Source organism: Haliotis rufescens, unplaced genomic scaffold (assembly GCF_023055435.1).
Source record: "Haliotis rufescens isolate VD_foot unplaced genomic scaffold, xgHalRufe1.0.p SCAF_6, whole genome shotgun sequence".
NCBI lineage: Eukaryota > Metazoa > Mollusca > Gastropoda > Lepetellida > Haliotidae > Haliotis > Haliotis rufescens.
In genome coordinates this window covers 22880444-22905108 of record NW_025964334.1, presented here as the reverse complement: position 1 = coordinate 22905108, position 24665 = coordinate 22880444, and the positions used below count along the sequence as shown (strand labels likewise).

The 24665-nt window shown below is 39.5% G+C and overlaps 2 protein-coding genes across 8 annotated transcripts in view; both read left to right on the top strand.

Annotated features, from left to right (window-relative positions):
- The window catches only part of LOC124126175, a 371963-nt gene that overhangs the window by 86137 nt on the left and 261161 nt on the right, over positions 1–24665 (top strand). The window lies entirely within an intron of this gene.
- On the top strand, positions 16307–23918 carry LOC124111274. Its single transcript, XM_048386053.1, has 5 exons — positions 16307–16514; positions 20052–20146; positions 22928–23049; positions 23207–23288; positions 23504–23918. The coding sequence occupies exons 2-5, from the start codon at positions 20121–20123 to the stop codon at positions 23682–23684; spliced, it is 411 nt and encodes a 136-aa protein (XP_048242010.1). The 5' UTR covers positions 16307–16514; positions 20052–20120; the 3' UTR covers positions 23685–23918.

Below are 24665 nucleotides of genomic sequence, written 5' to 3'. Positions count from 1 at the left end.
CGCGACAGCTATTACAAAACGCGTTATAAATAGCTGACACGTAACAGCATGAATAGTTCGAATATAACTTGGCATCCATCCTCAACAAATTGAACATCAAATGAGATTAGGGTTTGTTTCCGAAACTCACAAACCGTTCATGGAACCTTGTCTTCACATCAGATGATATACAGCATATAACCCGGTGGGGATTTCCAGCACCTCAGTTTGCGTGTTAGAGGCGACTGAATGGAATCGGTGATCAGGGTCTGTGACCTGGCTGCTTGTGAGACATCGTATCTTGACAGCCTAGAGGTTCAATGTTCAATATCATATCATGTCGTACTAATATCTAGGCCACAAAATTTATGAACTTTTGATTATCCACTGTTTTTTTTAAAAATTATTTGAAAAAGAAACAGATCCGTTTAGATCCGGGTTAGAATATGTCTTCAGCAACCCATGCTTGTCGTATAAGGAAGCTGACGGGATGGGTGTCCGGCTGACCAGCTGTCATATAGATATTTATGTTCTTCAGATATTGTTAGGCAGTATTTTGGTCGCTTACATGGCCAATAAAGGTGTTATTCAGAAAACAATAATTGTCGCGCAGTAATTGTATCGGTGTACAAAAAAGTAGCAAAATGTATTTTTTGACGCATAACAATATCTCGGACAATTAGAAGTATCTGCTTTTCAAACCAGGTGAATATTTGCAGTTAATTTTACACTCTCAGATGGGAAATGAAATATTCTCTCATCTCTGCGTAATTTTTGAGTCCGCGCGACCGCAATTCTCGCACAACGTTCAATTTTTAGATCTATGTGCGTCATAAGAATAATTCGACATTAAAAGGGTTAACGCGCTTCACCGTCTTTATCCGTGGCATTTGTATATGGGACTACATTGTATGATGTCGACATTCAATTAAAACAAAGGGGAAAATCGTACCCGACTGGTCGTTGATTACCAGCCATGATCTTACATTTATAAATAGCTTTCCACTTCCACGTCCAAAATTGAAATCACATTTGCCTCAGCCTGGTCTTTACATGTGTGTATCCGACTGAATGTCTCTTGTTATGGATATTAACTCCCCACGAGGTCTTGACGGAGAATGTAAGCACGAGGAGTCGTGAAATTACGAAATACCAGGATAAATAAGAAAACATCGACGTATCTTATAGTGAAACAATACAGTGTATCGCGGTATAAAAGGAATTCGCTCAAAGCGCGCGAGAGATGGAGTCATGATATGATAACCTGAACAAATTCTCATCACCTGCCCCAGTAGCTTAGTGGGAAAACAGTGGGTTACAATACTTATCCCGATATGTGAGGTTGCAGGTCAGATTCACGTTATTGAATTTTCATGTTTAAAACAAATTTCTGACTTTTAACCAATCATCAAACACAATTGTGTTCAAATCAAAAGGCAAGTTTATAAAACGTTAAATTTCACGGAATGTCCGCTTAACCGGGCATACTCAAGCTGGAATGCCCGCTTACCCGGGCATGCTGAGGGAATAACTCCTTTACGGGTTTACCCGAAAAAAGTCGAACCTATATTTATAACAGAGTGACATCGTTAGAGGTTTATAATCACAGTGCACTCGCGGATTATCTGACTTGCCTGGAGACGCCTGGGAAAGATTACCCCAGGTGTCCGCTAGCGGCTGATGATGCCAAAGCCATTGAGACTGTTTATGGCGACTCTACTTGTAGTGGAGGTATGTTGAATTACACGTTAAAATACACCAACATATGAAATCCAAATAATTGCATATATTTGGTGTAGACATTTTCTTTTTCAAAAAAGACATGCTATGTGTAGATATTTAATACGATCATGAAAGGTGAACGAAACAGGGAAGAGGTGGGTAAGGATTGAGAGCTTGATGGTGAGTGAGTGAGTGATTCGGTATGGTTTTACGCCGCTTGTTGCAATATTCCAGCAATATCACGGCTGGGGACACAAGAAATGGGCTTCACACATTGGTCTTCGGCGTGACGAGCACACGCTTTAACCACAAGGCTACCCGACCGCACCAGAGCTTAATGGTGACCATGATATGATATGATATGATATGATATGATATGATATGATATGTAGAGTGTTGTTTCTGTGGCAGCATAGCGGCAGCATTTAATGACCTGCAGATATTGAGAAACACTTCTTGAAGACCGATGAATGTGTTAATACTAAAGGAGGAAGTGGGTGGGGTTTGATGGCTTGATGGTGTCAGGTGTGATTTGAAAATTATGTGTGTTATTTTGTGTTGTATAGAGACAGCATTTACGGATACCTGCATATGTCAGAAAGACATCTCAAACACAAGGGACAATTCTGCTCACAGTCATGGTCAAGTTGACATTGTTATATCCACAGCGCAACCACGGCTCACATCGCATGTTTGAAGGGGAAGACAGCAGCGGTCTGTGATGGTTCTACCACTGTAGTAGCTCAGGCTACTGGCGTAGAGACTAGGATAACAGCTCTGGGAGACTGTGGTATGTTACAAACATCATCTAGCTTAACTCTTTCACTTAAACAAATAAACAAAATACATACGAATGCCTACCACAATAATAGCCACGAAAGGTAACTTCATTGCAATCACACAACAATGTTTTAAACGTACTCTGCTTTTATCATCATTGCTCATTCATAACATTTTCAATACTATTTTATGTGTTAATGTTAGCTGTAAGCACCGCCTGCCTATGTGAGATTGATGCCGCTAAAGCAGACATATCTTCTGATGCCAGCAAGTGCACGTGTGTTTGCTAAACTTAATACATTGTAAAAATATCTAATGCGGAAGTGTTTACTTCCAGGAACATGAATCTTATTTCAGACACAGTACATGTATGTGTCAACCTACCTACCTGTATTATTTCCTCAGAGTTACTTTATGCCTTTTGAAGTAAGAGCGAAGTGTAGAGATATTTTCTTCATGGTTCATGTTTTACCTGGTTCTGCAGAATACAAAGGCTTGTGTTTTGTGTGGAGAGTATCTGATAGCTTTCTGAAATGACAACGTTGAATTAACTGACATAACATGGCATCAATCAAGTTTATATTGTCAGGATCATTGCGACGATGTGTTAACTTGTCATGCTAACTTCGGGTACTACTTCACGAATACACACGGCATAAGAAAAGGACCCGGGAATATTTGTAAAAACAACAAAAAGGCTTACATCGCAAAGACTATTTTCAGAGTTGCACTTACATGTATCAATTAGATTAATTATCGGTGTAGGGTAGCTGTCTCGGAAATTCAATGATATCCGAGAGTTCCATGTTTTCACATCAAGATGGAGTCAGACCCTCCTCCCCTGTCTGTCCAAATGCCTGTCTGAGGAGAGGGTAATGATACCAGACTTAGTCTTATGTTTTCATCTCTTACAATAATAGTTTTCATCCTTTTTTTCCCTAGTGCTTACAAGGTCCAGTACGCATGCCTCTATCCACTGACTACTGCTCCCTGAGTCAGCACTACCGACATAGCTGATCTGAAGAAAGCTGCCGCTACGTCGGTAACATCTACAACATCTTGCAGTGAGTAAACAAATGCAAATACTAAATTATAATATTTCCTTCGAGAGCAATTTTAGAAATACAGCTGTATATAGCTATTCATGTTAAATGATGCATGTTGATATAATTCCCGATTCCAGTTTTTACAGCTTTTGATGACACATGTATCTGCCAGAGAACTTTCGATGATGCTCCAAATGCAAATGATGCACAAAAATGCACGTAAGTTGTACATTGTGGAAATATATGTATACTGTTCGTAATATAATGCGTATATTCATAAGCTCTTTGGCCACAGGCCTATAGACATACAGAGACAGGATGTTTGGCGTATCAATGAAAATATATATTTTTAAACATTACAGGTGGAGCGACATTTTAAGTTTCATAGTGATATATATATATTTGATGATTAATCGTACGTTAACACTTTGAAGACATAAGACTTACAAAGGTAAAGATGGGTTAGTAAAATGATGCGCATCAGAGAGCGAGTTTCTAATTCCGGATTACACGAACAAGAAATGTCGACATAATCCGAGCCAAAATAAAAACACATTATATACATATTCGTTCTCATGGGTCTTCACCGTTATGTCTTCCTGTCTCAATTCTGATTTTATGACAACCATATCGGATCGAGTTAGAGATATCCTGTGAGGTTTACAGCCAATGCACTTTCAGTAGAGTCCTGGTTCAAGAGTTGAATAGGCTTGGGAGTTTAGATTTTTAAAATATATTGCTGTGTCATTCTTGAAAGTCACAGTCCAAAGCCGTTGGTTAAGTTAAGACAGAAACATGGTTGATTTTCGACATCGTGTATAATACATATCAAAATCCGTATTTGATTGTAGTGCTCGTGATTTTAGTAAGCCAAAATATACGACCAACTGCATCAAGTCCATATATCGTTAGATACGTTTGTTCATGTAGGTAATCGTTTGGTGTTGATAGTGAGTAGTTTAATACATTTTTTTATGCACTTGATGATATAATGTACATACAGTTTATGTCTTCCACATTCACCGGCGTCGTTACTTGCGTTGTTTGTCAGCTGGAGTATACATTTGAAGTATTTAGTCTGTATTGTTCGTCAACATAAGGAAATTATGTGTTACATGTGTCCCCAGTAACCTAGAGTTGTGGTAAAACGCAACCAAATAGATCGTGTGGTCCGAGCTGTTGAGTTGGTTCAATGTACGTCATCTACCCCGACGCCATGGTTCATTACCCATAATATCAACCACTGGTTTCTATTTTAGCCCAGACTCGATTGATTACAGGCTCTGAATGCGGCATTAAACAAAAAAACAAAACAAAAACAATTCAAAACATTAAAATGATTCTCCCAGCATATATTTCCATGTATAATGAAGACACGGATCATTCTAAGAACTACTGACTTGGAAGTTCTCGGAAGTGGGTTGAACCTACTGATCGACAGTTTTAGTTAAGACGTTTCCAGTACATCGTTGATATATGTAGGAACGCATTATTTATCTATCTGAAACTCCTAACATTAGACAAATATCAGTTTACGTGCATTTGATGACATGATTCTGATAGTTTCTGCGCAATTATTATAGCGCTCATTAAACTGAGCTAAGTTGCCTGAGAACTGCGCCATCATCCAGTTTCGAGGGCACTAGAACCAAGAGCGTCATTGCAACGACTTCTGAAGCTCTAAGAGCAGCACTGCCAGAAAGCGATTGTCCAGGTAGGCACTTTACATTAAGGAATACGTACCCTCCCTTGGAGTTCGTCATAACAATGTTGTACTGTAAATGAATTGATCATGTTAAAAACTGTCATTTTAGAAGATATAAGTTATCGAAGTCCATTCAGATAAGAAAATAACTTTTTAGGTTGACATATCAAAGTACCACTGCAATGACCGGAATACAGAAAATGCTCTTGGAGATTAGTATATAAGCTGAAAAAACATTTGAGTTTGCTATAAAACGGCGATTTTATAGTTCGACCAATGTAAGACAATCCATACAATATCTGAACACGCATCAAGTATATAGTGTGCACGTGGGTTCAGGCCTACACAGGAAATCCAAAAGCGACTTATGTTTCTGATTAAATCGTCCAATCAGTTATCAGCGGATCCTGGCATGGCTAAGGGAAGCAACTTATACACCCAAGCACATTCAGTAAATATTTGTGCTTTTCAGTGATGGTTAGACTCTTCTTTTGGAGAGCCGACAGTATCTGTGATCGAATGTTCTCAATTTATCTTCTATAATTTCAGTACATAACGGTTCTTTGTTATCCTATTATGTCAATTGGCTCATGGCGTGTCAGCTTATAATGCCACAACGCATCAATGAAATCAATCATTGACAAGTTTGATGAAACCCTAAGGTATTATTCTTAATCCAAAAGCTTTTAGAATCAACCTGAGCCAACGGCGAGCTGATTATAGTAAATCAGGGTAATATGTTCACTGTTTATGCGTATTAACATGATGGTTACAACCTGAAATAGTAACTAATTCCATATCGTTGATATATCTCCAACCCTAGCTGCCACGCGTCAATGCGAGGTCGACGCTGCCAAGGGAGACGCTTCCACTAGCGCCAAATTTTGCACGTGAGTGAATGTTCATGAAACACATAACTGATCTCATTGTACGCATTGACATCAATGGTCAAATGTGATGAAAAAAAGGTAAAACTGCTGTAATATTGGTAACTTGATTGCGCCTTGTTGTTAGTGAAGACGTTCCATTGCGATTTTACAAATAAGCCACTTCGGTAAACGTACACTAGATGTTCCTATTCCTGTTTTTCTGATTGTCATCCTACTGCTTTGCTGAGCACACTGTTCAGTGCCATATGGCTGGGCCGATGTTAGGTTTTGCTCATTTTCATACCAAAACAGGAGCCACGTGTTAGTATGCCTGTTCTGCATACCAAACATGTCCAGGAGTGTGACCCCGCAACAGGGCTGCATTCGTATATCCGTATTCAGCCATCACATTTCGCATGGTACGCCATTTCATGTGAAATAAACCTAAGTACTAATATCACTTTTGTAGAAATCAGTAACGGGTCAACCTTGAAAGATTATATCCTTAGAGTTAGTTTATACCAACATGACGTACAATGACCTTGTTACATAGTACACTAAAGATCTACATTTTAGAAATGACCTCTTCTTTTTTCGTTGCAGGTGGGAGTGCTGCGGATCATGTGACCTTTGCGATGACGTCATTGGTCGTTTCAGTTCTTGTAATCATGTTCCTGTAACGACAGTGCTGGCACTTCCTCTTTGTTCCAAGCCCTTCTATATAAGGTCCTTTCTGACATATTATGAAACTATAGCGTCAATATTTATGTTACTTTCCATCGCCTTTTTCTATGTTCTCCTTTTGTTATTGAATTGTCAATCGGAATCGGGTTGATTGATTTGAGTATCAACAAGATTCTATTTACAATGAGACTCTTCGTCAAAATAAAAAAATGTTTGTATGACAGCTTTGATTGATGTGGGTCATCCACTGACAATACATGTGGTCATACAAATCCTGTGGCTTGTCTGAAAGTGCATCTTTCTTTCTAGTTTTGAATCAACCCACGTGTTCCGTATCCTCATGACATGTTGAGTTAATCGTTGTTGATTGTTCAACTGAAATAAACAGTACTGTTCACGAAGTCTACCAGTACGTTGTTGTTCCATTTATTATTTCTTGCTTATTATCACATATTTGGGGCGTCCTTTAAATGTACCAGATCATATTGTATAGGGTTCGAATATGATTCTTATATTCATTCTTGGTTTGTCACCACCACAGATGAGTTCATGGGTTTTAATAAATAGCGTAACGTGTATTTTGTGACTACTTACTTTCATCCTTGTTCAACACGCACAAATATCCGGATTAATTTGGGGAAACATTCCATCCCACACACTATCATGTGATAAGCCAATGCTTCTGGTGGTTTTCCATCCCACACACTATCATATCCGTGACATTACCCATACTTCTGGTGGTTTCATAACAATGGTTGTGGCTCTGTTCGTGGCAAGACTATGACGATTATCTCCTGTTCCAGTTAAAAGGCGCCGGATTAAAAGTGTCACTGAATAAATTATACCATAACAGTTAACCACGTGACATTCCGTCTGTGAGAATGTGTCGAATGTCGGACGTCACTGATATACAATAAAATATACAGACAGAATCATTAGTTATATTTATCCTACCCCCAAACGGTCATTCGTCTTGTTACAACAGGGTCCAACCGAACCGTGTTGTAACTAGGGGAATCTTTAGTTTTGGTGCCTTAACTGATTGTTAGCATGCTTCGAATTCTGTCGCGGTCTTGCTCGTATGCATCGAGAGTGAGCCAATCTGTGGCATCACAAAACTGTCTATGTCATCTCTTTTTGGCCTGGTGGCTATAGATGTGTATTCAACTGACACACGTCGGATTAGTCCGTGTGACTAAGTCGAATGAAGACATGGACAATATCACGCTGTCGCAAATAGGTTATGCACTGGAAATGAAAATCCTATCTTAATTATGTGATGCAATGGAACTGAATATTCAATATTAGAAGAATTTACCTTGTCGCAGTCATGAATGTAATGAATTTAATGAGACTGTCCAAAACATTGTCAGTGAATGCCCAGCTTTGGCACAATCACAGTATCTTAAGCGACATGATGGTATGGTTCGATCATTGCGTCTTCGCGTATTGCCGTCTTCGCCATGCTTGTGGTTTTGACACAGAGGTCCATTCATGGTATGACCCAGAATATAGAGAGAGCGTCATAGAAAATGATCAATACAAAATTCTTTGGAATAGGCCCGTTTACAGTATCAGACATATCCAAGCCAACAAACCTGTTCTGTCCTTTTTGATCAATCCAATGAAATCATTTATATTATTGAATTTTCTGTCCCTTTTGACACGAGTGTGATTAACAAGATTCAGGAACAACATGGCAAATATGCGGATCTCGCTTGCGAAATGTCACGCTTGCATCCCAAGTACCTGTTTGTCCGACTCCAAATTGTTCTCGGTGCCTTAGGTTTGGTACCTCACATTGTTGTTGACTGACATTGGGAGAGTACCCGGGTTTACTTCGAAGAATACAGCCCTTCTGACAAGATGAGTAATGCAGAAGGTTGCAGTGTTGGGGAGTCTTCACATTCTCCGAAAAGTTCTGGGTGAGTTCGCTGCCTGGGCTGCGTGAAGAGGGGGCAAGGGCCCTGGGCTGATGATGAGCCCAACCAGCCTAGCAGTGCCATGATCACCAAAACCCTCTTTGATGCATTTTTTTATTTTAATCTGTAAACAATAATAGTTTCAAAATATTCTCTAAAGTTTGAAAAATACCTTTGACACAGAATGATGTCATCCAAATTATACAAACAACAGTTGCTTGTGAATCTTGCTGAACAATGATGCAAACACATCACAGTCAGTCTAGCAACACATATTGGCTTCAGTTGCATCATTTGTTGAAACATATTTATGTTAAAAAATAGTTCCCTGATTAATGCTTATCATATATGATGAACTTGGTTTTGATCCAATTACCCATTCATTATAAAGTATAGTAGCATTTGTTACACCTGTAAAAGATATCAAAAACATTTTTCTTAATCACCTTGTCTCAAGCTAAACAGTGATGACGTATCTGAAATGTATATAACATGTTTCAAATGAGTGTGTTAGTGAGTGATATGCTCCAACAGCTTGTACCCACGATATAGTCTCAGTCATTCAGGTCAGCGTTTATTCTAACCTCACTTGTCACATACTGAACATTTTGCCTATGCTAAGGAATGTTCTCCCTTTATAAATCATACTGGACTGTCATGCATATATTGAGAAACCCACCCATTTTACCCACGGTTCACTTACTCCTGAGGAATCAAACTGATGTCAAAATGTAAGTAGGCTGTGGTTGGCAGGTTTGTTCACAATAGCGGAAATATTCCCAAATAGACATTCCACTTGAAAGTAGGTTGATTGACAAAAATTGTGACCGTGGCCGTGGCCGCACCCTCAACTGTTAGATGTACCCTGTTTACTGATCATTTACAGGTGGTACTCTTACTTTTGATGCAACTGTACAGTTAGTATTAGACGCACTGTTATTACATAGGGCTCATTGAACAACTACCAATTTACCATTCCTGTGGTAGAATTTGATCATAAGTGGCCTCGCACGTTTGGTAGAACTTGTTCGTATCCTATGTGCTGTAGCAACATCCTGGGGTTGGAAGGGTGAATCATCCTCTCAGCTTGGTTAATCAATACACGCAAGGCAAGAACTTTCATATCACTTTCATCGGACTTCTCCGACACATTGTGTGCCATCATGCAGCGACGGCGTGGGTCGTTGATTATCAAGAGTGTGCCGTTGCATAGTTGGAATGTCGCTGACTGCGCCGTGAAACAATAATCACTCACTCAGTTACGGGCATGTTGTATTGTTTAAGTGTCTTCTTTTATGATAGAACTTCAGCAAACAGAGTATGACATGTTAGCCTAAAGGAATCTTACCTTCAACACAATAACACTGCTACTGAAAATACACTTTTCCAACTTCCACGGCGAATGATAATATGGTTCCGACGCCGTCACAAATCATCATAACATGGCCTCTTAGTGAATGATGCGTCCATAATATATACTCCCGTTATTCTCAATTGACATTGCTTTAGCTCATTGGGGGAGTAATTCTGATTCTAATTTCACTCAAAAAGTGTAAATAGATAGGATACGATGGATCATCTGCTGATAATATTGACAGCTTTCCCTTTCCCTCAGTCTCTGTTGTTCTGTTAAACACGATATAGCACTGTCTTAAGACATTCCAGTTTAATAAAGACACTTTTAGATCGTAAGTACCAGCTAAGACGTCGTAGCATACATATACATTCATGAAATTAGGTAAACACTATTAAATAAACATTATCATAATAATTGGCTGGTCAGTCTCTGTTACGTGGCTAATTGTGTCATCACACGCCTATGACATGAGTGCTTGCGAGTTATAATGATAAACCGGTTTACTTTATGTTAAGCTGCCGTAAATTCGGCATTATACGTCAAGCACTCATTTAATAATGCATTAGTTATGCAACTGACACTACACCGTCAGAATAACTTGGTTTTAAAAAAGTGTTGTTTTCCCCAAGGAACATACTTAGAGCACATCCTACATCTTGTACAAGCAGACGCACACACACACACACACACGCACGCACGCACGCATGCACACACACAGTGTGATTACCAAAACAATTAGGGGGGCCTGTCCTAAAGTTTGTTTATAATGTGAGTTGCAATGTTAAAACAACATAGTGCCTGTCCTGTCATGGTTCATGTAGTGTGTGGTGCGGTTGGGTAACCTAGTGGTGTGAAGCCCTTTTCATTTATGGTGTCCCCTGCTGTCATATTCGTAGAATATTGCTAAAAGTGCCTCAAAACCATACTCACTAACTAAGCAAATGTGTTTTTCCGTTATATGCTGGATCAAATCGTAATAATGAAGTTGTACGTGGTTTCTTTCAAAATAAAAATGGCTTTACCGATTTGGTAGCTACGGCGTGATGATAGACAATGAGATTGTGCGGGAGGAATTGTTGCTTCATGCCACATAAGCAATCGAGGAGCGTTTCGAGGCGAAACACAAGTATTATAGCTATAACGTGTTCATGATTATAACCACTATTATTTTGCTAGATTAAATTCGCGATTTTCAACAATGTAATGAACAGTCCAAGTTCCTGGCTCTCTCTAGTCACCAACACAACGGTGTACCAACACTACGCAGACAGTGAATGACACTGATGCCAACAGAACGTGTAAGCAGTAATGATTGTCATAATTCCATATCAACTACAATCAAGCATGGAGTGTGAGTGAGTGAGTTTGGATTTACGCCGCTTTTAGCAATATTCCAGCAATATCACGGCGGGGGACACCAGAAATAGGCTTCACACATTGTACCCATGTCGGGAATCGAACCCGGGTCTTCAGCGTGACGAGCAAACGCTTTAACCACTAGGCTACCCGACCGCCCCATCAAGCATGGACACTAACAGACTTGTGTGATGTTGTGAATGTAATTCTTTGCAATGAGCAGTGATGGTATAAGTACCTGTCTTCATAAGTGCCCGGTGATAGCACTGAGATGTAGTATTCAATTTAACGAATTTTCATGCACATTGGTGCCGCACATAGACTAATACAAATCAAATCTACTACATAAGATGTATATGTGTTTAACGATTGCATTGTAACCATTTTGGAATTCGAATCCAGCATGAAGAGCCAACGCTATAAGCAATTGGCTTACCCATCTTCCTGAGAGCATTTTAATAAAAGGCGCGACCGAACTACCAATAGTTTTGTGATTTATCGCTTATTGTAAAGAAATAGTTCACCAACACACTCGAATCTTATTTCATTAATTCCTGTCCAAGAAAGTTAACGATTTTGTCAACATATAATAATTTCTCAAATCCGAGGTGTTACTTTAAGGCGCAAGATAAGATTTTGTTGAGAGTTCTGATATCCTACTCTGTGTTTTACCTACTCAAATGTGTCAGGTACAGTAATGGAGCACTTCAGTGTCTGTATTTGCGCAGTTTCGTCAAGTTACAGCGCAGTCAGTGTAGTGTAGTGTTGTTGCTATGTTATGGGGAAGGCCAACCCAACTGCATTTACACCTAAATGTTAGTTCACAGCATGCACATAGTAATAAATCCGTCACATTAGCTGACTCATGGGGCTATCTCCTTCGTCGTTAAGATACACTTTACATTGTCTTCGTGCACAGTGCGTAAATATTCTGAACATATCCTTTTCCTGTCATACAATCAGTACACCTACATAGTGATCTCACATGTAGTCTTGAAACACTCAACAACCTAATCTTATATCATGACTTTACAGCTCTGTCCTTGTGGCCAACAGTAAATCATGCATTTGATAAGGTCATTGTGGGAAGTTTATATTTATCTGTTTAAGCACACAGGTATATCATTGGTATCAATCATGCAATTTATCCAAAATATCGTGATGTTAATGTGGTGTTTTAAATTTTGAAGACATGCAATGTGGTATGGCACATTCTCGATAAAACTAAAGCAACAGATCTAGATTACGATACGAAAAATACACCTGTTCTGTATTTGAGGTCAAAACCAAACATGCACTGTGAATGCCCATTCTTATTTCGTATTATAATATGTATATTTTAAGAATAACGGTTTAATGTGTGCGAAAGCATGTTGATGACGACGTTACACGCTTAAAAATGTCTCGGAGACACCATCTTGATGAACGGACAAAATAGCATAATGTTAGTACGACAACGTGAGGAGGGCAATGTCCCAAGTTGCCCGAATGTTTGGCAAATCAAGTGTAAGTTCTCGACTGTTGACCCAGTAATGTCAAACGGGCGGGGTTGCAACGAGAAGTTGGCGTGACGGGCCTAAAAAACGACACTTAGACGATATCGTTGTTTTTCATTAATTGCAATATGCAAAAGATTCAAATCTGCTCCTGTTAACAAAAGAAAATTCCGTACAATTACAGGAAGGAAAATTCCAACATCTTCTGTGAAATAGGTTCTATGCAGCCCGACTTAAGCAGGACGTCCCATGAATAGTGTGACCATAACTGTTTACCATAGAAGGCAAATAAAAGGGTGGGTTAGCCAACAGCAGGGACGGGCTGTACGCGTTACACCATGTTTACAGAGGAATCGAGGTTTTACCTCCGATTCACAGATGTCAGATTACAATGCCAGACCACATCGTGCCCAGGTCGTCACCGAGAAGGCATGAGGGCATTGGACTGACCCCTGGCATGTCCCCAATATGGCATCTTTGGGACGTCCTCGGGCGGAGGGTGTATGCCAGAGACCCAGCACCCTTCAACGTGGTTCAGCTTGGGGTTGCTCTTCAGGCGGAATATTTAATGGGGGCCAATCCAAAGGGCGACCACACGCAAGTTAATCAACAGTATGCCGTCAAGGTGTCAAGCACTTATCGCCGAGCGAAGTGGACAACCCAGATATTGATCTACACACTCGAAATTATTTAACAGTGATATGTCGTCATTACACCTTCACTATCATATCAGCAGTTCCCTTATTTTTGTCGGTAGTATATTATAACTATTGTATGACAGTAATAGCAAGACTGTTGCTCAACCTATCTGCAATCCGGCACCCGCATTGGGTGAATAAAATAAATATTTAATGATGAGTTGATATAACCTTCCACATGGAAACCCAGTGCATGACTGAGTGAGGTTACCTTTCACTGATTCAGTTATTCGAACCTATATCACTTGATCGTGTTGTCAGTAAGTCCGACGAGAAGCAGGTCCGAGAAGTATACCTCCCGCACTAAGCTGATACCCCGTGGTATAACTGGAATAACAGCATTAAAAACCAAGCTCCCTCACTCACTCACGCATCCTTTATCAGGATATTCATACTTTGCGAAAACAGTATCTTTCCTACGTTGTTGTTACATAATGGTTTTAATAACTGACCCACAATAACAAAATTACAATGTATCCATTGTTTTGTGTATGTGTCCTACAACCTTACAATTAAGTACATTTAACATTGTGGTTTGAACCAACGCGTTCCAACCAAATTGACCTGGCACATGTTTACAAGGGCAATTTTACATGTACTTTGCCAGTAATATTGAGACACATGGTAAACTTCCATTCCGTCAGCTATTGATAATATATCATGGTGAGTAAGAAAACGAAGCTCACTTAGTTTTGACTTTCACACTAAATTTGCAAAAAGGCAATTTCAATTCTCTTAAAAAAACGTCATCCCTAAAGGTTGTTTATGCTGTCGAGAAACTCGTCTTGTCGCATTCATTTAACACTGCGGAACAAAGAAATAACAAAGGAAATCCCCCGCGACAGTACAACAACATAACGGTACGTTATCAGGAGAAAGAGGGCAATTGAAAGTACCATAACCGGTTAGAAAACATGATGTACGATTCATGATCAGTCGTAATCTTGCTGTCGCGACCTATTGCCGTTCCGGGATATCACGCTAGTATCCCCTTAATTATGTGCTGTCATGAGAAGGGCAGACTTAGCGACAATTCGTGCTTGCGCTTAAAAGTTTCCATGGTTTGCTTCTGAGCAGTGATCGCTGTGTGCCTTAAATCACAATTCAAATCACAACACATGACAATTTTGAAGATTCGTAGCGCGGGTTCGCTCTCGGTTTCAAGCATATCTATGCTGCGCACAAGTACTGCTTGTGTCGTAATTCTTTATCATCGACTTTCTCCAAACAGCAAAGGACTTGTCTGGGCCTGTTATACATTGACAACCCTGCTGAACATAATGTATTGAAATAAGGTACGTAGCCGGACAAAATGGACATCACAGAAAAACATGAATGCGTCTTTTACTTTACTTCCTTATTTCTTTTAAAGTGCAAACCACTTTCAACCGGAAATGTACAAAACTTTAACTACGATTAGACATGTTGATAACGATTTTGTACTGAACGACTTAACGTAATGTATTACTTGTGTATATAAATGTTACAGTACGGTCAAAATCAGTGATTTCTTTTAAACGTCCTGCCGTATGCATTCATATCTTATAGGTTAGTGCAGATATTAAAATTATGCATGAGAATTTTCTAAACATTTTCCGGAAGTGCTTTTTCAGACAAAACTGAAATCCTCTGCTAGGGCACGTACAGTGTCCGGTATCTATTTTGCAGTTGACTGTGTATGAACATGTATATTGCGTGATTATATTGCGTGATTGGATACCTCTTTCTGTCATAGACTTAGGGGTAAGTGATATTACGAATGTATAAATAGTCATACATATTTGTGTACAATTGACAGTATTGTTTTATTTGATTTCCCGCGGCTTTGAAGTATATCCAGGGACAGACATTGACTTAACTAAAGCATGATATTTGAACTCGCTATATTCAGATTGACTGAAGTAATAACCAAAACGTCAATCGTTCTAAAACCTCAATAGGTTTCGTCATATTTACATTGTATTATATCTGTTTTGCCGTTCCATATATGTGATATTTAACAGGTGATTAATCAATTATTCTGTTAAGTTGAAGAGGGTATAGTATGTGTACTAAGAAGACGCTTGCGTATTTACTAATGAAGCACTATATTTATCTGAAAATGTTTCACTTAAGGGAATGATACGATGCTAAATCACTCGAGAGAAATAACACTTTAAACCAGAACTACTTTTACAATGAAATGAAAAATAATTCATGACGGTGGTGACACGTGGTCACAAGCAATGTTGCGTTTCCTATTTGACACTGTATACTGCATTTTTGTGGTTTGTTACATCACTAACATCATGACAATATTTCAATTATTCACCAGATACCAAACAAAGCAGGGCAGGCGCACCCAATAACGTGGAGCTGTTGGCTTCTTTGTAGATGTACCAGCAAGTTGCGTAATAACAAGTCCTGCCTGTAACGAGTTACATATCTGTGTGTCTTTTTGGGTGTGACAGACACATGTGCACTCGTCTATGACTTGGTGTTATGATTCAAAGGACTAATGGAGATATTGATCCGCTGGGAATAATTTCTGGGACTATTTTCAGCGGACATCTTACGTGTCTTTGTATACTATCTCCTTATGATGTGACTCCCTTGTAGACTGTTGTCCTCCGTTGTATGGCATGTTCTCCGCGTTGGTATGCCGTCATCTGATCGACGTATGCATGTGACCTGCTCCAACAATTCGGTTTGTCCAAAAGTTTAATATTGAAATTGTCGAGATCACGTTACTGTTATGTTCGGGCCATGTGACACAACATTTCGGTGCTATGGAGACGGGCCTTACAAATAGGGGGACGCACTGATCTCATTCGCAGAGTATCTCCGTCCAGACGCAGAAACGGTTCTCAGGCAAACATCGCCAGTCATGTTTAAATTTGGTGTGATAGCTTTTCTTCTAGGTAGGTCGTTTATTCGCTCAAATTGATAATAATTATGCTAGACAATTGAAATTAATGTTTTGATTTGTGAATATTAAAAGTAACCCTATTCAGACTAATTCAAGTCTCAATAGCAACGGCAGACGGTATATATATATATTCTGGAAATTTACGATCTTACTTTTTTTGTCATGGTTATTACAATTCCGCAGATGTATTTTCTTATTAACATATTATTCAAGGGGTGGATATCTACACTGTAATCATAAAAGAACCATCTGATGCCGATGTTGAAGTAAAGTTGACATATGGTTTAAACAGAACGGGTAGGCTGCTGAATCGCCGGTTCCACGTATATTGTTGTCATCATATATACTGGAACTCAGATGAATACATACTGGGAAACGTTATTTCTTTCTTGTACATTACAAACTGAAGAAATGTATTGTAGTCGAATTTTTCGTTCTTTAGATACATTGGCACAATTGTTCGTAAGAGGCGTCTAACGGATCGGGTGGTCAGGCTCGCTGACTTGATTGATGCATGCCATCGATCCCAATTGCGTAGATGGATGCTCATGATGTCAATCACTGGATTGTCTGGTCCAGAATCGATTATTTACAGACCACCGTCATAGAGCTGGAAGATTGCTGAGTGTGGCGTTAAACAACAAACAAACAAATAATTTTTAAACAATTCGCTTTGTAGTCATTGAAGCTGGTCATCAACTTATCCCTTACTGCCACATTACCGTATCATTTGACTCTTGCTGTCTTTGGAGGCACGGGTGTCCCAGTCGCCTAAAGGCGCGGCGATTCGCTGTGCAGAGTTGCATCCCTTGGCCTTGCCAGAAACTTATGATTGTTGGTTCGAATCCCGGTTCACCCCGATTATGTTTCTAGGTTTGTCAGCGCCATACCCGTGCTCGTGGGTTTCACCGAAGTGGTAAACGTCTGAGGCCTGCATCACTTCGAGATTTCCTCCCACATTAAGCTGACACGCCAGTACTGGAATACTGTTGAAAGCGGCGTTAAACCCAACTCACTCACTCATTCACTCACTCACTCACTCACTCACTCACTCACTCACTCGATGTCTTTATACTCTTGCTAGATTTCAAGATATGGAAATGTTTTAACAATTTAATATTTTCAAAATTAGTGTAAACTTTGATCTGGGTTGGATTATATCAAGTACTAAGCTATTAAAGTGGCATATGTATTGGCATGTCACCATTAAACGAATATATGCACACGTCTTGTGTGGAGTGGACATCAAGCCTGCAGCTTATCAGAACAGGACAAGCCTATAAATAAGGCCTTGCTTCAGCTCTTATAACATGAACAGACTTTATAATACTACTGGCAGTGAGCGACGTGAATCCCCTCACGTCAAGGGATGAGATAAACAGTGTACTCGACAACCGTCGTTAAATGTGCCATTTATTATATAGTGATCTCAAAGTAGGTGTTCGAACCGTAACCCTTTTACGACCAACCCACTTCTATCATGATGCATACAGGAGATATCTACATAGTCCTAAATCTATCAACGGAAAGAGACAAAGGCTCGTAGGGACCATTCTTTTCCCCAAATGTATGATATTTACGATACAAATGCATGCTCGGATAAAAGTCTTTATCAGATATGAGTAGGTTTCTCGGCAGGATAAAGCCAACGGATAAAAACGATATCCGTTGGGGTCATATGCGGATATTTACCATCCCAAAACACACTCACGTGATAACCTCTATCTATTTACCATTTAATTGTGATATGTCTAGGTCTGAGTAAGTTTTGTATTCACATTCGCTGGTGATTCACCGTGATCATGCTTGTACATGATCTTTACACGTTTACATTTATTGTTTATTATACCGAAATAAGTTTTGAAAGCATACAAAATGCAACGTAATAAATTCCCAAGATTTAACATTACATTCTAATATCTAGTACTTTGTTATTTCGTGTCTTCACATGACTTTGCACGGTATATCCCCTAGGTTTTTGTTCTCTGGTAGATAAATGCTAATTAACAGATAGATGCGATCGCGTAGAAAAATATGTGTTTTAATCAACACATCGATTAAGAATTGTTTAATGAATAGCATGATCATGAATAACATTAACACATGTTCATCGTAACAGATCAAAGTCCATAAAGATGTCCTTCAATATATCCCTATACATAAGTGGTTATATTATAACAAACAGAACTTTGAGCTGGATTCTTCAACAATGATAATTCAGCAGAAAGACAACATAAAACTAAACTGTTCTATGTTTTTGGAATTAGTTTGAATTGACGGGACGGGAAAACGTGTCCATTGAGAAATATCCTCTCCGAAATAAGTAATATAAAAATCGCCTGTGATTTTTCAAATTAGATGAGATTTCATTTTATCATATAATGGATAGGTTTCTCGGCAGGATAAAGCCAACGGATTAAAACGATATCCGTTGGGGTTATATGCGGATAGAAATGCAAATATCAAAGGTCAAGTAGGGACTACTTTCACTGTTAATAAATAAACATGGCGTCGCCCTCGTCATTCGGCGATCGAGTCAGAATTAACCATCGGGAATGTGGAGAAACTACAGCGATAATTGTTATCATTATGAAAAGAATAGTCTAATGTACTGAAAATCAGTGTCTAACTGTGAAGTTGCTAAGGCATTTTACAAGTTTTGGCAACTTTGGAGATATAATTTGCGAAACAATTTAGCGAGGGCACTAGCCAAGCGGGATCACTTTGCATATCTGTTCATGTACACCTCTGCGGCTTGGAACCTTTTCCACAAATTTAAACAGTTGGGTTTGGCCGAAATATGGTCGAATTGTTATCTTGTTCGTTTTGTCGCTGTGGGTACATTTGGCTGCACTTCTAACGTTATGACAAAACAGGCCGACTGTCAACAACGACTGACCGTGGCCGTGACGTCTCAGAGTCTAGGGTTAGAGTAGCTTCCCTTTGACAAAGGGCAGTTACTCTAGCGGACAGACTGATGGATTGCCGCGAAAGGCAGTTAAAAACAATTGTTGTTTTGCGTATATGTTACTTCGCCACTGCATAAGAAACAGATTCCAGTTGGAACTTTATTGGCCACTGTCACTGTACGTCTGACACATCACTTACCCTCTGACGGAATAAATATTAATGCGCGCATTCCTGGAAAACTCGCAATGTTTCGCTAATGTTTGTGAGAGAGGGAAAGCGATTTTGAAGCACAGAATTAAAGAAAGACATTAAATGATTAAGAGGTTATCACGCTTGTGTGTTGGGGATGGTAAATAACCTGTATTAGTAATAAACACTATGTTCGGCTCGCTAAATACAATGTTTATTCCTAATGCAGGATATCTACCATCCCCAAACACACTCGCGTGATAACCTCTATGTATGCGCTAGTACCGTGTATGCATTCGTATACATTGAAGTGTGTCAAGGGTATACGTAGCATACTTTTGCGTACGCAATAAACTGTCTGGGATTTGTATTGTTGTCACCAAACACACCATAACATAGTCATGACTTGCTTTTTTTTTGGTGTTTTCAGTCTGCCTCCCCAAAACTATGGCGGACACATGTAGCACTTGTAAAAGTGCGTACGATACAGCCAAGGGTGATGCTGCAGACGATAGCTAAATGCGCGTAAGTCAACTTTAACTAAATGAGGCTACTGCATAACATTTCATGTTTATATGTCACGTAAGGTTTATTTTGGCGATAAATCTGTTACATTTTCAATTGATATATTTCGTACGAAAATCTCTTTCCATTTTACCTAGCTAAAGTTTGAGAAAAACACGAATTCTTTCGTATTAGTGAACGTGATGAGGGATGTGGTGTCGCGTGAATCTAATATTTGCAATAAACATGAAATTGTTGAATACAGTGATCACTGCCGATTGTTTCTCATACGTTCGCTTTCCATTATTTTGCCCGCAATACATCACCGTGGCGGAGCCATCAGCTCGGAGGTAGCTTCGATACCATTTTGGGGCTAATCAGAATGTAGGATCGTAAAGTGTGGAGGTAGAGTCATGTTATTGAAAGAGCATGTTTTGGGGACAAAGGTCATGTGAGTGATATAGGAGGCACTCATATTTTAGAGCAAGCGAACCATTTCACAGATGATATTAGTTCAAAGAACAAGATAATAAGTTGTATTTGTCAGTTAGGTCACCGACCGATAAAAACGTTAAACTATTTCGATTTGCAATATTTTAATGTCTGAGGAGAGCATGGTCCAGGGTTAAACACCATGATAATACCTTAACTTAACTTAATTCAACAATGAAATCATATATAAAAAAGTATATACTATCGATGCTACATACTTTTCGGTTTTAATTACTATTGTCACAATCACTGACAAAGTTATACCAGATATGATATTTACTATAAAAAAACAGCCCCTTCGACAAAGTGCATATTTATCAACTTCTTAGTGCCATCTATTTTTGTCTAAGTATCGAGGGTGCAGGCGCCGCGATTCGCTGTGCAGAGTTGTGTCCCTTGGTCACGCCAGAAACCTATGATTGTGGGTTCGAATCCCGGTTCGCCCCGATTATGTTTCTAGGTTTGTCAGCACCATACCCGTGCTCGTGGGTTTTTAACCGAAGTGGTAAATGTCTGAGACCTGCATCACTTCGGGCTTTCCTCCCACATTAAGCTGACACGTATAACTGTATTACTGTTAAAAGCGACGTTAAACCTAACTCACCCACTTACTCTAAGTATCGATCTCTGTTCATTGGGACTACAAAAAGAGACCACTGGTAGGAACCGTCATGAAACCAATACCACGACGGAATAGAATGATGTACAATTCTCTAAATATTGTTGTGATGTATTGGTGTGGTCCAAATATTGTTGTGATGTATTGGTGTGGTCCAAATATTGTTGTGATGTATTGGTGTGGTCCAAATATTGCTGTGATGTATTGGTGTGGTCCGAATAGTGTTGTGATGTATTGGTGTGGTGCTGGCACGGTTCCTTTTGTTGTGATGGCTTTTCATCGTAGTTTCATAATGGTGATCTACCCTACTGCCGAGTCTTTGAGGGACATTTTTATTCGTATCTTCGCTGGTCATTAGGACATAAATATTAAGTGACGCGTGTTATTCATCGCGATGTAGTGATGTCATAATATCATATTGTGACGTGTCTGGATCTTGTGTTATCAACTTGTCCTGTGGTGATATTAATGTTTCATGCACAGAATCGCTCTGCCTGATGATCCCAAGCATTATTTCCAAAACATAAACGGTAACATAACAAATATTAACATTTCAAAGTATTTGGAGAGTACTAAAAACATCATTGGTGAGAACGTAACACATATAAAGTAATGAAACCATATTTTCATGTTTATGCTATAAATACATGTCTATTTATACTGTTCAATAGGACCAATTTATTGTTCAAATATAAATATTATCTGTCAGTGTGATAGGGACACATTTTACCTGTCTGGAGAATTCAACGTATCTGTCTGTGGACATTCATTCACAACAAGCAGTCAATAATGTGCGCCATCACGACGTCACAATCACACACCCTGAAACCATCATATGACGAAACAGAATCGTTCTAAGATTAATGTTGGGGTATATTTCTGTGGTGCTGGCACGGTTTATTTTGTCGTGACATCTTTCGTCAGGGTAACAAAACGGCGAACTACTGAGCTTATTTCATGACGTCGAAGAGCCAAACTTTGCCAAGATCGTATTGTCGTTATGTCAATTTCTAGCGTATTGTCACAGGTCAGTATGTCATTAATAGTATGTGACGCAGGTCATGCATCGCTATGTTTTGGTTTGGTTTGTTTGTTGTTTAACGCCGCACTCAGCAATATTCCAGCTATATGACGGCGGTCTGTAAATAATCGAGTCAGGACCAGACAATCCAGTGATTGACAACATGAGCATCGATCCATGCAATTGAGACTGATGACATGCATAAACCAAGTCAGCGAGCCTGACCACCCGATCCCGTTAGTCGCCTCTTACGACAATCATAGTCGCCTTTTGCGGAATGTATGGGTCGCTGAATATCTATTCTAACCCGGATCTCCACGGGCGCATCGCGATGTAGTGATGTCATGATATCGTATCGTCTTGCGTTGTCAAGTTGTTATGTTGTGATGTTATAGTGTAATGCACAGACTCTCTCGTGCTGCCACCACATCAGCATTATTTCAACCACATTGTGTCGAAGAAGGACAGTACGTACAATAATCGGTAACATATCATATATTGCAAATTTGAAACTAGTCGGAGATTTCCCAATATATTTATCTATAAGAAGATGACACCATTAAAATTAAGCCACAACAATATCACGTTCAGTGTAAAGATTGTCTATTTAAATTTCATGGGAGTTTGTCAAATGTCATGTTCAAATGTCAATGTCATATTTCTTTCATAGTGCGCTTGTTACATATTTGCACTGTCTGGAGGGGTCAGGGAAAGACGCCGCCGGGTGTCCGCTCGTAACTGCTGATGCCGACGCCATAGAGTTTGATTTTACCGGCGCTTCTTGTAGCACGGGTATGTTTATTTATATAATTAGTTTGGCCACAATAATAACCTAAAACATTCGTATGTTACGTATATATATTACGACTTGCGATATATATGGTTGAGGGTTGGGCGATGTTGCCAGTTAATGATTGTCTGTGCAGAGTGCTCTTTTTGTGTTGTATAGTTGCGGCATTTACGGACATCTGCATATGTCAGAAGGAATTCTGGTGGACCGATCAAAGTGCTGGTAATGCAGCCATTTGCAGGTTATCGCCACATGCTGTTAAATATCTTGAACAATTGACGATTCTCCTCATATATAAATATATATAAAGTGATGATAGAAGGGCATTTTCACAACTTAGATATGTCCAGTAAAATAGGTAACATATATAGTAATGTGTTCACATCTTCGTCTTATGTAACGTCCATTTTCCCGCCAACAACAATGGTTGTCAAGTTGACATTTTTATATCCACAGCGCCGCCACGGCTTACATCGCGTGCTTGAAGGGGAAGACAGCATTGGCCTGTGATGCTTCCACCACTGTTGTAGCTCTGGCTACTGGCGTCGAGACCAGGATAACAGCTCTGGGAAGCACAGACTGTGGTGTGTTCAAAACATCATCTAGCTTAACTCTTTCACTACGTGTTGAGTCATAATAGTTAGTCATGTAAACACGCACTGACCAATAGCAGAACGGCATTAAGGTCCGCTTACAAAATAACCAAATACGAATGCAATATTAATAGTTATGAAATGTAGATTGATTGCAATCACACTACAATGTTTAAAACGTACTGAGGTCATATTGTCATTACTTATTGATGATTTTATCCAAACCATCTTGTTATCTATTGTCAGCTAAAGCAGACATCTCCTCTGATGCCACTAAGTGCACGTGAGTTAAGCTCAAGTTCATTCATTGCCAAAACATGGCGGTTATCAAAATCAATCTTGTTATTGCGGCAGTGTTTACTTCGAGGTTTTAGGGTTGAATTTCAGACACAGCATGTTTTCTTTCTTGTTACACGAATGATCCATTTTTGTTAGACTGTTGTTGAAAGCAGCACTTAACAATAGTCCAGCTATATGAAGGCAGTCTGTACATAATCGATGAGCATCGATCTACGCAATGGGATACCATGACATGCAGCAACCAATTGCAAGTAGGCAAGTCTGACCAGACGATCCCGTTAGTTGCCTCTGTCGACAAGCATGAATGTTCTCGGGGGAGAGTGGGAGAGTTATTTTATGCTTTAACCATTTAGTAAGTTTTCTTTATTCAGTAATAACAACAGGGAGTTCTCAGACACAACATGGCATCAAAGTTAGTCTGGCCACGACTCTATTCATGAAATGACAGAGAAGACAAATTTTCGGAATAACTAACAGCCTCGACAGCAAATAAAATTGTACAAACTACAGTCCCGAAGGCAATAGGGCAGGAAGTACTAGACTCAAAAGGATGCACACATCTCAAGACAAACCATACAAGCATTAATGATCATGACTAGTCGCCCCAAAGGGGACTACCGTGTGTCAATATGCATAATGGCCCGCGAGGGTACGCAACATCGTGAGCCAACCCAAATTGCAATATCCAGACTGCAAGTATTCCGCCGTGAATAACAAACTGAAAG